Source organism: Polypterus senegalus, chromosome 12 (assembly GCF_016835505.1).
Source record: "Polypterus senegalus isolate Bchr_013 chromosome 12, ASM1683550v1, whole genome shotgun sequence".
NCBI lineage: Eukaryota > Metazoa > Chordata > Cladistia > Polypteriformes > Polypteridae > Polypterus > Polypterus senegalus.
Window position 1 is genome coordinate 143,895,455 of NC_053165.1, and position 15,339 is coordinate 143,910,793.

The following is a 15,339-nucleotide window of genomic DNA, read 5'->3' on the forward strand; positions in this document are numbered from 1 at the left end:
AAAACGTTGAGTGAAACAAATCCCCCTGTGCAGGTAAATAAGCAAACATTGAACACAGTGGTGTAGAGCGCCTTTTATAGTGTTCATTATCACAAAGCAAGTCATAGAATGACATTGTGTCTTGGACTTGTTTTCAGGTGAGCACGGGTTGATATCTTATTTATTTGTCTCTGTGTTTAAGAGTGGCTCATTAATTTTTTTTATGCATGATATTTCATGAAGTACTTTTAAAATGTATTGTCTACCTTCACAAAAGGACAAGTGTGTGCACTGCATTTGTCATTCCAACAGCGTATCAAAAACATTTGCAGTAATAATCTACACAGCATTTGTTATTCCAACAGATGGCACATTACGAGCATCAACACTGCTTTTATGAAACCTATACCTAATAGCATAGAACAGACACATGCATTGCATTTGTCATTCCAACAGATGGTGCATTTGCAGTAATGCATTTTATTATTGCCATCTGTTTGAATGACACATGCCATTCATTTTATTACCACATGCATTACCAAATACTTTCCAATAGATGGTACACTGCAAATGTTAACACTGAGGTATACGCTGATACGGTAGCACAGATGGCACATAAATAAATGGTTTAATATTAAGTAAAACAAATTTGATTTTTGACGATAATGCTTTGGAGCCTAATACAGGAAGCTGAAAGTAAAATGGAGGATATAGCAGAGCCAGTCTAATCGTGCTGTGCTGATGCATTAAGTATGACAACGGGCCATCTCCGTAGCTAACACTCTGCTAAGCATATTACTAATCATGAATTCTTTTTAGGACTTCATGCCTTCGATCTTAAAAATCTTAGCACCACCATCTAAAAGACTGTCGCCAGAGTAGGATCAGCAGGGCTAAAGGAGATGAACTCCATAGAGTGGCCAGATTTATTAAAATCCTCCACTTTATTGGAATTGATAAGATGGCAGGACTTCAAGTAACAAATTATTTATTCATTTTTTATTTTTATTTTTTTATCTTTTCAGGTTACCATGTGGTTTTTGAGATCCTCGATGGCAGGAGGTCAGGCTGCCCTCCAGAATTTTTCAACATTAAGGTCCCAAGTGGTGATCCCGTTTTTGATCCTGATAAAAGTGGAAATGAGCAAATCCCATTCATGCGAAGCCAGTGGTCCAAAAACACAGGGAAAAGCCCGAATAACCCAAGAGCCCAGGTAAGCCACAGAAATGGCATGTGCGGAGTGCACAGCTGATATGTCTGTCTGCTTCATACTACTTATATAGTATACATCTTGTAAGATGGGAATACTGGTGACATTCTGACCTTTTCAGCAGACCTGATTTTTCGCTGTAGCTTATTCTGGTCTTGTTTTGAGGGCTGATCCAAACCACACTGTAATGGAGGAGCTGAGAACAGACGCCGTGATTGCAGCTTTAAACTCCCTCAGCTGTCAGAGGAAGTCCATTCGGTGCTTTGCCTTTTTAATTCTAGTTTATCTTGGTGTTCCATGTCAAGTCCTGAGTGATCATAGAGCCCTGAAATGTAAAGGTTTCCATAACTGACACTGTATTAAGTGTGGAGAGGTCATGTTGTTGGTTGGGTCCTTTCCGAAGTCCACAGTTTTGTGGGTGTTTAGCTCCAGATTGTTCTCAACACACCAATGGACCAACTGCTCAAACTCCCTTCTGTATGCAGATGAGTCCATTGAAGGTTGTGTTTGCATATTTAAGGAGCTTGACAGTGGGGTTCTTAGAGGTTCAGTGATTAGTATAGAGGGAGAAGAGCAGTGGGGAGAGCACACACACCCCTGGGGGGCACCAGTGCTAATTGTACAGGTGCTAGAGGCAAGTTTCCCCAGTTTCATTTGCTGTTTCCTATTTCTCATGAATCCACTGACCGGACGAGGTAGGGGCAGAAATCTGGGTGGTTTAGAGTCGAGAAATTCCAGGATGATTGTGATAAAAGCAGAGCTGAAGTCAACAGATAGTGAGGTGTAAAAGGCAAAGAAAACAGCAGCTCTCCAGCTCTGTTAAATTGTATTTAGGGTTCATTCAGTATTTCATTTCAGTAAGGCAGATAGTGAGCTGTCAAGTCCAGTGAGTGCCCACCTTTAACAGTAAGCAGATGTGTCACCGGCATACTGTAATCGTAACCAAGCCCTGTTTCCAAGGGGAAGCAAGTACCAACTAGCGGGCACACTTGGACGATCTCTGCTAAAACTGAAATTTGTCTGTCAACGAGAAGAGATCAAACTTGGCATTCCATATAATTAATTGTTAAAAGACAACATTATGGCATATCCAGGACATGCCACCTAATCCGTCTGTCTGTCTTCAGGGCCCTATTAAATTAAATTAAAGCACAACCTGACAGAGAAATGGGTTCCAAATGAGAACCTTCGCTAGACGGGAACCATTCTACTGCAGCACATACTCACGCACATGTCCACACTCGTTCAAAGTGCAGCTTCCTGGGGAAAGGCCCTTGGTGTTGTCCCATCAAGATTTGAAACAATGGAGGCAGGAGCATTTGTCTTCCCATTATAGTAACAAAATAAAAACAATCTGAGTGATTCAAATTCCTGGAAACCCTAAGTAGGGGGTGATTACAACATCCTTCTAGACAAGGTGGGGGGAGAGCTTTGTTTATCTCCAGACCTATCAGATAGGTATGAGGATGAAGACATGAAGACGTTTGAGCAGGGCCATTAAACAATTAAGAGTGATGTCAGCACATAAGGCAGTAAAACCAGATGACTTGCAAACCACAGGCAGCATCTACTTTTGTAACCTCCTGCTGCAGCCTGGTTTCTATTCCGAGTATTTTAGCTATGACTTGTGCTGCCCCTTCCACAAGAATGGGAGCAAGCTGAATTTAGGGCGTGTGTATGATCAGCCCAAGGGGGCCACCATGGCTTTGTCTTTTCCAACAATCTTCAGTTACATAAGCAGTCGTCGGTGCACTCCCGTGAATCTGGTCATGTAATGTGACATATCCAGCAACTAACTCCAGCTAGTCCACAACTAAATCAAACCGGTTCAGATGTAGAGGTGGGCTCTGTGTACATGAGAGCTGACCAGTAATGAACGCTCACCTGGTAGCACCAGGCAAAGACCAAGAATAAGGAACTTTGAACTTTACTGCCAGGCAAAATAATTAGGAATTTTTCCTGGTGTTACGTCCACACACTAACAAGGAACACGGAATTAAATGTGACACCATCGAAATATTACATGCAATGTAAACAGATATATAAAACAATATAGTAAAGTAGAATCGCCCTTCCACCCAGTAAAAGTTCAGTCCTATAAAGTAAACACAATTTATATTGAATGGAGGAGTTCAGAAACCAGGAAAAGACTGAGATGAATCAGAGGCTGTGATTATCTTTGTGTTTTAGTAGTTCTCGCCTTTAGTGCACTGTAACATTTCCTCAATGATAGCTGGAAGAGATGGTTGCCCAGCTGGGTGTCGTCATTAATTATACTTCCAGCACATCATTTGACCTGTGATTCAGGCCCACATTATTTTTAGCAGTCTGAATAACACCCAATTTATGTTTCGATCCCAGACTGTTCTGAAGAAAGTGAGGATGCATTCAATGAGGGCTCTATAAAACTGTGCCAACACTGAAAGGGACAAGTTCAACTTTTTAAGCTGACAGATAAAAACCATCCAGTGCTGAACTTTTTTGAAAAGAGCAGTTAGGTTTCCATCCCAGTTCAGACTGGGATAGCTGTACCAAGAAATGTAACTAATTCCATCCTGTTGACTGTGATGTCATTTATAACTGGGCGTGTAGGAGGTGAGAAGTGTCTGCTAACATGCCCAGTTATTTCTGCTGATTTCCGGGAATTCAAGTTAAGATTGAGGATGCACTAAAAGGCCAGCCAATTGCATTCTTCCCATTTGGCATCTTATCTGTGATCGGGGCAGTTTTAGTGGTGTCATCAGAAAACTTCATAGGTTGAACAGATGAGTCATTGGAGGTGCAGTCATTTATGTGGACAGACTACAGGACAGGAGACCAAACACGGCCCTGACTCTTGACTGAGATTCACCCATCATCACAGTCTGATGTCCATTCCTTAGAAATTTGGAGATCCAGGGACATGTGGCATAGTCCACACTCGTACTGAGAAGTTTGCTATGGAGAAACTCTGGTATGACGGAGCTTGTTTTGCCTGTCTGATGTCTCATGTTTATGTACGACGACAGAATGAAAAAAAAAAAAAAAGACACTAAACAGAAAAGGCAAAGATGGTCACTGGATTTGCCATACCTGTTTACAGTGCCAGCCCTGTTGGAGATCATGCTATTGGCTGCCAGAAAAATGGGCGAGTTGGATTGTGCTGGAAGTTTGGCTCTCAATCATTAAAGTAGAGATGGGCATCAATTTTCAGTCATTTAAATTGATGTGGGCTGGTGACAAGATCAGTAATGGCATTCAGCAAATATGACATACCCAATGACTAGAAGTTGAGTAATTTGACATTTCCTTAAGAGTGGCTCACTCCTGAACAAGTGTGCACACCAGGAAGCCCAAGATAAAGAAAGGTGAACTCCTAGTCTAGGGTCGTATTTAGACAATCTTGTTCAGAGGTACTCGGTGTATACCCATGTTATGATTTTGTGATGAGGGATACATTTGGTAAATTGGCTTTATTAAAAGACCTAAAAGCACATGCTTCCAGGTGGCTCTTGCTCCTCTGCCCTGGTCTCTTCATAAGGCTCCATCTTTTGTAACATTTAAAACAAATTTTAAAAATGATCTTCCCTTTCATTTAGCTGTTCTTCCCACACTCCCTCTTCTGTCCAGTTCTGCTGTATGGCTTCTCCAGTTTCCTTTCATCCTGTCTGTTGTCAGCATCGGGTCTTGTTCCATGTTCCTCCTAGTCTACTTATTCCTACTTGTGATTCGATATTACTTTATCCTAGTGATGGGCGGATCAGTTTGATGTATTGTAGCACTGCAGTAATTCAGAATGCTGATGACACAATATACAGTGCAAATGGATTGATCAACACATTTTGTTGGGGTTGTGTTGTCACCAGCTTCTAAGGCCACTGTGTATATTGAGGCAGACAAAAACGAAACATGGAAACCTAAGTAATTAGTGCTATGTATACCCAATGAGCAGAGGTGAAACCTTGTGATAAACGAAACAACTGTAAACGCTGAATGCAGTACATCAATGGGTGCCATTGATTAACCACGTAGTCTAAACGCCCAGCTGGATGATATGCAGGAGTGCCAGTAGCCAGTTTAGATCACCTGAGCACATGGGCGTCGCTTGACCACCTTACACGCGCACTCGCAGAGGACCAGGTGGGTTTTCGCAAGGCTTAATATGCCTGTTAGTTTGAGATTTCAATCTGCGCCGAATATAAATGATGCCGGATTTCTTTGAATATTTTCACTTTTTTTCTTTTTTGCACCGTAACCACATTTCATATTTTAATATTTACTGGAAGATTTTCGCCAGACTTGGATCAACTTGCTTAAGCTCAGCCCAAATTCGCTCTCGCTTTGACTCAGTGTTTTATTCTGTTCTGAAGGCTTCAACCAACGCGGTTAGAAAATCGAAAATGCAGAGACCCTGTTGCCACGCCCCAAAGCTATTGCAACCAATCAAAAACCGCAGTTTAAATCATCCGCCTGCCTGCAGGGAGAAACTGTGCGCGTAAGAATTAAGCAGTAGACCGCGTGGCCTAATGGATAAGGCGTCTGACTTCGGATCAGAAGATTGAGGGTTCGAGTCCCTTCGTGGTCGTAGTTTTAGACCATGCAGTTTGTTCGCTGAGTGCTGGGATTCAAGTAACAAACCGGGAAAGAATTCGGACGCTAAGACTAATCCAGTGTAATCAAAATAAAAGGCATTTTAGACAAACGAAATGCCTGCATTTTTCGTCGCGGATTAGAAATACAGAATACTGTACATTCAAATGTGCTCCATTTTAGGCTTTAAAGGAAGGTTCATTAACTACAGCGCTCATTGTTTTTGCACGAGACATCTGAAATGAAGAAAACAAAGGGGCCAAAATGACCTGGAATGGAATCTGTAACGACATGGGTCGGGGACATTCACTGGAAGAAATATTTTAGTTTTTATAACAACTTCTAAACCGTAATCTTGGTGTGATAAAGCTTGATTACCAGAAAAAGCCAATGTACACCGTCAGTTCTTTGGTATATTTTAGTATGCTGTAAACTGTAAAAATAAAGTTAAAATACATTAAATGTGTGTTTTCACAGCAAAAAAGCAAGACCAGAAACGGTTAAAATATATATCACATTTATATATTTTAGATTTATTGCATTGCATATAAATATACTGTAAGGTTGCACTTAAGCAGTGTTTCAGCTATCAATTAATTGTTTCATTGCACAAATTTTTTTTTTTTTTTTGGTGAAGAATTGTTGCATTGCCTTAAACTGATAATGGTACCGAATTCTAGATTTGCATAAAGTTTGCATATTTGCATAAGGGAATGCCTTTCTTCCTTCTAAGCCTCATATTTATGTACAGTGAGAAGCAAGAATATAATGATGATTAGCAATATAATGGTTCATATAAGTGATGTTTTTAACCTCATGCAGGTAAATTAACTGTAATGTAGGTATATTTCAAGTTATAAGTTAAATTCCTGAGCTGTTTAGCTTGAGTGGGGTTGATTTGGCATAATGAAACAGTTCAATGCAATATTGATGATGCTAAAATTGTTAACTGCATTAATTTTACTGAGATAAAGTACACATTTGTTTGTGTTCCTGTTTTTTTTTTTTTTTTTGTTGGTTAAATGATTGGCAGCTCAGCTCAACAGTCAATTAACTGTTAAATTATGATTCTTTTTCTCCAGTGTTAATGCCTGTCATAGTTGGTACCATCCAAAGGTGCTTCACAGGCATGCGAGAGAGGCTAGGACTCCCCCTCCCAATAGCTTGGTTAAACAATTTTAATGATGGGTGGACATTTGGTACCTTTTACGGGAGTCTAAAGTCTCACCAACTTGAATAGCTAGACAGAATAAAAATGTATTGACCCATCACAGCATCATGGGGATTAGCAGCCTCGTAGCTCCAGAGTCCTCAGTCTAAGTAGTGAATCTCGGGCCTGGTCACTGTCTGTGTGAAATATGCATGTTCTCCTTGATTCTGTTAAAAATAAAAAAATTAAAAATCTGGTATCCCTGGAGTTTTGTAAAATTTTAAAAAGCTGAGTTTGTTCATTTTAATCATCAAGTATTTCTTATAATGGACTTGCACCCAATCCAGGGTTGGTTTCTGCCTGCTCTATGCCACCCTCTGAGAGAATGAGAGGAACACAGGAAATAGTCAGTCTGTGTCCAGATACATTGCTTTATCAAGCCCTTATACAAAATTTAAAGAAGATTGTATGGGTGCTGACTGTTTTAGGGTGAAGGGCACTATATAAAATACAACCATCCTTCTCTTCACATTTTCAAGCCCATACCACTGATTGTGTTAAAATGCTGAGCCCATTTAATTATTTATTTCAGATTAATGCACTTCTCCAGTCTTTATTTTTTATATTTTAAAAATTACCAGAAAGGACTACATGGATTTCAAGGATATGATCCTTCCTTTCAAAGAACTGAGGCCACCACCTCAGTCATACTTTAAATAACTTTTAGACATTTCGATTTATATTTGGAATAAGCTTAAATTTTCTGATAATCTTGCATTTTTCTGAAATTTCACTCGTAGAAAGTGTGCTAGTTTGATCGACGTATTCCTTTTACATACGTGTAGTTCAAGCCTCGAAGTTGGGAGACCCAGGTTCGCTTCCCGGGTCCTCCCTGTGTGGCGTTTGCATGTTCTTCCCGTGTCTGCGTGGGTTTCTTCCGGGTACTCTTGTTTCCTCCCACAGTCCAAAGACATGCAGGTTAGGTGCATGGCGATTCCAAATTGTCCCGTGTGTGTGTGCGCGCCCTGCCTGGGATTTGTTTCCTTCCTGGTGCCCTGTGTTGGCTGAGATTGGCTCCAGCAGACCCCCGTGACCCAGTAGTTGGGATATAGCGGGTTGGATAAAGGATGGGTGGATGGATTAGTTCAATGTGGGTTCTGCAGGTGCAAAATTGTAAGATATAAAAAGCAATCCTAAAGCTAACGGTGAGACAACCGATTAATCTACTCCTTTAGCTTTGATGACAACGCCCACCCCGGCACATCGTCTTGGATGGGGTTGTCACTTGCCCACCTCACACGCGCTCTCGCACCGGACCAGTTGGGCTTCGCTAGTCTTAATATGCCTGTTTGAGATTACAATCTGCGCCTAATATAAATGGTAACGGATTTCATTGAATATGTTCACTTTTTATTTTTTGCACACACGAAACTTCCTATATTGTTTGTTGGAAGGTTTTCGCCAGACAAGCGCAGCCTAAATCCGCTCTCGCTTTGTTTAAGTCTATTTTTATTTGGGGTCTGACGGCTTCAACCAGCGCGGTATGAAAATTGAAAATGCGAAGATGTCGCCACGCCCCAAAATCATTGTAACCAATCCTCAACTACATCTCGGAGCATCAGCGTGCCTGACTCCACCCGGCAGCGAGAAGAAATGAAGCACCAGACCGCGTGGCCTAATGGATAAGGCGTCTGACTTCGGATCAGAAGATTGAGGGTTCGAGTCCCTTCGTGGTCGAAGTTTTAGGCCATGGAGTTTGTTCGCCGAGTGCTAGGATTCAAGTAAAAAACTCAAAAAAAAAAACACGGACGATAAGACTGATCCAGTGTAACCAAAATAGGAATTTTAGACATAAACGAAATTAATACGGTTTTCCTCGCGGAGTAGAAATATATAGAATACATTCAAATATGCTCCATTTTAGGTTTTAAAGAAAGGTTTATTAACTTCAGCGATCATTGTTTTTGCACGAGACTTCTGAAATGAAGAAAACAGAAAGGGGCCAAAATGACCTGGAATGGAATCTGTAACGACATGAATGGGGACATTTTTGTTTAATGTAGCAACTACTGGAAGAAATACTGTTTAGAAGTTATAAAAACTAAGTCTTGGTGTGATAAAGCTTGATTACCAGGAAAAGCAAATGCACACCTCTTCCAATGTACGCCGTCAGTTCGTTGGTATATTGTAGTATGCTGTATATTGTAAACATACAGTTAAAATACAATAATGTACAGTATTCTTAAAACGGCAAAGAAAGCAATACCAATAACGGTTAAAATATATATCACATTTGTTACATTATAATAATGTTGTATATTACATTTATATTTATTGTAGGTAGATACTTTATTAATCTCAAGGTGACATTCACATAATCCAGCAGCAGTATACTGATATAGAAAACAATATTAAATTTAAAGAGTAATAAAAATGCAGGTAAAAACGGGCCATAACTTTGTATAATGTTAACATTTACTCCCCCGGGTGGAATTGAAAAGTCGCATAGTGTGGGGGAGGAACGATCACCTCGGTCTGTCAGTGGAGCAGGACGGTGACAGCAGTCTGTCACTGAAGCTGCTCCTCTGTCTGGAGATGATCCTGTTCAGTGGATGCAGTGAATTCTCCATGATTGACAGAAGTTTGTTCAGCGCCCGTCGCTCTGCCACAGATGTTAAACTGTTCAGCTCCGTGCCTACAATAGAGCCTGCCTTCATCAGTTTGTCCAGGCGTGAGACGACCTTCATCTTTATGCTGCCTCCCCAGCACACCACCGTGTAGAAGAGGGCGCTCGCCACAACCGTCTGGTAGAACATCTGCAGCATCTTATTGCAGACGTTGAAGGACGCCAGCCTTCTAAGGAAGTATAGTCGGCTCTGACCTTTCTTACACAGAGCATCAGTATTTGCAGTCCAGTCCAATTTATCATCCAGCTGCACTCCCAGGTATTTATAGGTCTGTACCCTCGGCACAGTCACCTCTGATGATCACGGGGTCCATGAGGGGCCTGGGCCTCCTAAAATCCACTACTAGTTCCTTGGTCTTGCTGGTGTTCAGGTGTAAGTGGTTTCAGTCGCAACATTTAACAAAGTCTTTGATTAGTATAAAAAATATTTGATTATATAAATATATGTAAGATTACACTTAAGCAGTGTTTTAGCTATCAGCTTTAATGAATTGTTTCAATGCGCAAATATTTCTTAAAAATTGTTGCATTGCCTTAAACTAAACTGATAATGGTACCGAATTCTATATTTGCATAAAGTTTGCATATTTGCATAAGAGTATGCCTTTCTTTCTTAACGTCCATATTTGTGTACAGTGAGAAGCAAGAATTTAATGATGATTAGCAATTAAATGGTTCATATGTGATGTTTTTTTAACCTCGTGCAGGTAAATGAACTGTGTTATGTAGGCATATTTCAAGTTAAAAGTTACATTACTGAGCTGTTTAGCTTAAGTGGGGTTGATTTAACATAATGAAACAGTTCAGTGCAATATTAATAATACTAAAAGTGTTAACTGCATTCATTTCACTGAGAAGCTACACACTGGTTTGTGCTCCTGGTTGTTTTTTGATGGTTAAATGATTGGCAGCTCAGCTCAACAGTCAATTAACAATTAAAATCATGACCCCTTTTTTTTTTTTTTTAACACTGTTAATGTCTGTCAAAGTTGGTACCATCCAAAGGTACTCCACAGGCATGTGAGAAAAGCTAGCCCATACCCCCCGTAGCTTGGTTAAACAATTTTAATGATGGGTAGACGTTTGGTTACTTTTAAAGGATTCTAAAGTCTCACCAACTTGAATTGCTATACAAAACAAAAATGTATTGACACATCATGGCATCATAGGGATTAGCAGCCTCGTAGCTCCAGAGTCTAAATAGTGAATCTCGGGCCTGGTCACTGTCTGTGTGAAATATGCATGTTCGCCTTGATTCTTTCTTTATTAATTTCTGGCATCCCTAGAGTTTTGTAAAATTTAAAAAAGCCGAGTTTGTTTGTTTTTAATCATGCAAGTATTTCTTATAATGGACTGGCACCCAATCCATGGTTGGTTTCTGCCTGCTCTGTGCCACCCTCCTAAGAGAATGCGAGGAGAAAAAGAAATAGTCTTTGTCCAGATACATTGCTTTATCAAGCCCTCATACAAAATGTAAAGAGGATGTATGGGTGCTGACTGTTTTACTGCAAATATTTCCACCTTTTATACAGTTGTTTAAATTAATCCATGACTTGAGCAATTCCATAAAAAAATTGTCCTCCCCTGGACAACTCATTATCCAGTCACATTAACATACAAGTACTCATTTATAGTATATCACAACAAACTGTAACACACAAAGCAGTCGTTTAATTCATTTTGGGTGATTGCACTTGTGCTAGTATTTTAAAATTAATGACTCCATTCTAGAAAGCGAAGAAAAATATGCCGTTGTAATGTGCAACAAATTTTGTCAGAGTTTCAAAAGTCTCTGAAATCCGCTTTCAGAAACCCACAACTCGACGGCATTCGGGGAATAAACTAAATAAATGTCTTTAACATTCTTTCAAATGTGCAGCAACATGTTGTCAAAGGGTCTGATCTTCATGCAAAATATTTGTATTTATGCAAATCTATGATAGTACTGCACATTTTGTTTAAAATAAATCAACTTAGTATAACTTTCTATAGGGAAAAAATGGGAATAGTGTTTTGAGTAAAAAAAAGTTATGAGTAAAGAACATAGATGAAAAATGACGACAGTCCCCTGTTAATAATAATTTCATGGTTTTGTTTTAACATTTACAGTAATTGACTTAAGATGACATCTAAGAGAATTATTAACGTAGCTATAGACGAGCGCAATTGTTTTGTTTTAAATCTAATAAATGGAATACACATTCCCGTTATTTCATGTTTTGAGTGTAACTAATTATCGATGTAAGCCTTTTGTTAGGAATCACCGGTCGTCACTTAATGATTTTAATATAACATGATATTCAGGGTCTTAATCAAGGGTGAAGGGCACTATATAAAATACAACCGTCGTTCTCTTCACATTTTCAAGCCCATACCACTGATTGTGTTTAAAATGCTGAGCCCATTTAATTATCTATTTCGGATTAATGCACTTCTCCAGCATTCATTTTTATATTTAAAAAAATAAATAAATGAGAAAGGACTACATGGATTTCAAGGATATGATCCTCCCTTTCAAAAGAGAACAGAGGCCACCACCTCAATCATACTTAAATAATTTTTAGACATTTCGATTATATTGGGAATAAGCTTAAGTTTTCTGATATTGTCCTTGTAGAAAGTGTGCTAGTTTGATCGACGTATTCCTTTTGCATCCGTGTATAATTCTGCATCATGGATTAGTTCAATGTGGGTTCTGCAGGTTCTTGCAAAATTGTAAGATAAAATGCAATCCTAAAGCTAACGGTGAGAGAATCGATTAATCCACTCCTTAGCTTGATGACAACCTCCACCCTGGCATATCGCCTTGGATGGGGTTGTCGCTTGCCCACCCCACACGCTCCCTCGCACGGGACCAGTTGGGCTTCGCTAGGATATGCCTGTTTATTTAAGATTACAATCTGTGCCTAATAATAATATAAATGATGCCGGATTTAATTGAATATGTTCACTTTTTTGTACACGGTAAACTTTTTCTATTTTGTAATGTTTAATGGAAGGTTTTCGCCAGACAAGAAGAATAACTTGCCTAAGCGCAGTATAAATCTGATCTCGCTTTTTTTAACTGGATTTTTTATTTTTTTTTAACTTTTTTTTTTTTTGTTCTGACGGCTTCAACCAACGCGGTATGAAAATCGAAAATGCTGTCGCCACGCCCCAAAACCACTGTAACCAATCATCAATCACGGCTCAGCTCATCAGCGTGCCTGACCCCACCCGGCAGCGAGGAGGTGTGTGCGTAGGACCGCGTGGCCTAATGGATAAGGCGTCTGACTTCGGATCAGAAGATTGAGGGTTCGAGTCCCTTCGTGGTCGAAATTTTAGGCGAAGCAGTTTGTGCACCGTCGGCTAGAAATTAGGCAACGTAACTCACAAAAACCTAGAATTCGGGTACCCCAACTGATCCAGTGTAACCAAAATGAAAGGAAGTTCGTGATTTATACGTCAATGAAATGCAGGCGTTTTTCCTCGCGGTGTAGAAATCCAGATTGCATTTAGATGTGCTCCATTTTAGGCTTTAAACAAAAGTTTAACTACAGCGCTGATTGTTTTTTACACGAGGCTTCTGAAATGAAGTATTGGTTTCTGTAAACTAGCGTTGAGAGGATTTTTGCTGTGATCAGCATTGGATAACTATGGGCGTTGGCAGAACTTAATTATAGGGAGGGGGTGAGAAAATAAATGCATCATAAACAGATCTGTCTGGGAAACGTTGAAACTATCAGAACATACAATATATTGGGTGTGTGAAACTCCGTATTCCAGCCCCAAACCACCAGACTGTGTCTTTAAGCCTCTGATTTTGAGTGACAAAGGGACCCGAGGCGTATTGCCGTGTTTATAGGTCCTGCCGCATCAAATTATGGAGGAGGTAACATATACTTTTAGTTTAATACTCTGGACAACCAAGGTCGGAAACGCCAAAACATGTACTTTGCACCCTTTTAGCTTGACCTATACATGTTCTTTAGGTTCTGCTTCTTCTTCCCAGGCTGGGTATGGATCTGTATCTCTTTCACCTGGCATAGTTCTTGATCTCATTTCAAAATATCGCAAATGTCCCTTTCTTCTGTTGTGTGTTTATTTTAAAAATATCCTAGTCCTTGTTGGTAATATGTTCCTATATGTAGTTCAGTCCAAAAGAATATAAGAAATTTAACAAGAGGAGACCATTCAGAAATACACATCTCCTTAATTTTCCACCAGTGTCCTTGTGTATGGGATTCACCATTATTAGGAGAATTCTGTTGGATCTACTTTGCCAATGCCTTTGAGAATTTTGAATACCTGAATTTGGTCTCTAGGTGGTCTCTTCTGCTCGAGACTAAACACGTTTATTTCTGATCCCGCCACGGCAGGACACCTCCTGGGTTCACCTGGTTGCTCTCCTCTGCACAGCCTCAAGTGCTGCTGTCTGTTTTCTAGCGTGGTGACCAGAACTGCACACCATATTCCAGATGTAGTCTTATTAGTGCATTATGAACATTAGTCTATACATAATGTCCCTAGATTTATATTCAACAGTTTTTATGATAAAACCAAACATTTTTTCTTTTTAATTGCATCTGTGGATTTCATTGATGATGATAAATGCTCTGTCAACATAAACTCCAAAATCCTTTTCAAAGGTTACTTCCAGTTTGTTGAGTGTTTCCTAGCCTTTATTTATTCTTTTATATAAATATAATTCCCAAGGTGAAAAGGTCTATTCATATGAACTTTGGGGATTAAAGTGCAGGGTCAGCTGTTATACAGCACCCCTGGATCAATTTTCGGGTCAAGGGCCTTCTACTTGACATTCCTGTTGTCCAGCACTTTGCATTTTTGGTTTAATCTGTAAACGTGACACGTTTTCTAACTAGACTGGAATGTATGCCATTGATATAAATCTAAAGTAGTAATGGTCCCAGGACAGATCGCTGAGGGAGTCCACTGATGACCTCATTCTCCTCTTATCTGTATTCGTCATCGCCTGCTGGTTAACCAACTTGAGATCCAGTTTTGTTGGTTACCTCTGATGCCTTGAGCTTCTAGCTTTAGAATTAATCTTCAGTATAAGACGATTTGGGTCAAAGGCCTTTGGGAAGTCTTAAATTAAATGATCTTCTATGCTTTGCTTTTGTCAACTATCGCAGTTACCTGTTCAACAAAATCTAAAAGATTGCTTTGGTAATATCTTCCTTTACCAAAACCATGCTGGCTGTTATTTAGTATATTCTATTCAATGAGGTACCTTTTTTCTAATTTATTATTTTAGTTTCCACAATTTTTCATGGCACAGAATTAAGACTTCTTGGTTTATAATTGCTGGGACCCATTTTGTCTCCCTTCTTGAAGATTGGGCTCACATCTCTAATGCAGAAGTAACGGTCACGTTGTACCAAGTGCTGTAAAATTCTTACTTGCATGTTCAACTAACATGCCACACATCGCTGCTCCCTACAACTGTGAAACTAGAATTTGATAAAATATTTGACTTTATATTATATATTACACTAAACACAAATCTGATTTAATGAAGAACTCCTCACCACCTTTTCTGCATCACTTGTTTAGTTAAGCCCACAAATCCTGGAAAGAACTCCATTATAATATCTGTTGCCTTTAAAATGTGTGTAATATATGTGTGTGTATATGTATATGTATATGTATATGTATGTGTGTGTGTATGTATATATAATATGGCATTTCACTCAAATATGTCAAACTAGTTTTTCATGTCATCTTATGTAGTAAGTCCAGATA

The 15,339-nt window shown here is 39.5% G+C and overlaps 1 protein-coding gene and 3 non-coding genes across 7 annotated transcripts in view; all 4 read left to right on the top strand.

Annotated features, from left to right (window-relative positions):
- The window catches only part of duox (dual oxidase), a 95,793-nt gene that overhangs the window by 12,744 nt on the left and 67,710 nt on the right, over window positions 1-15,339 (top strand). For all 4 annotated transcript variants that reach the window (XM_039773706.1, XM_039773707.1, XM_039773705.1 and 1 more), the window contains exon 5: window positions 1,005-1,192. In XM_039773706.1, coding sequence (XP_039629640.1) covers window positions 1,005-1,192 — 188 coding nt within the window. The remainder of the gene's footprint in view (window positions 1-1,004; window positions 1,193-15,339) is intronic.
- Window positions 5,681-5,753, top strand: trnar-ucg. The gene has a single exon. It is a non-coding gene; the product is annotated as a tRNA-Arg (tRNA).
- On the top strand, window positions 8,573-8,645 carry trnar-ucg. The gene has a single exon. It is a non-coding gene; the product is annotated as a tRNA-Arg (tRNA).
- Window positions 12,837-12,909, top strand: trnar-ucg. The gene has a single exon. It is a non-coding gene; the product is annotated as a tRNA-Arg (tRNA).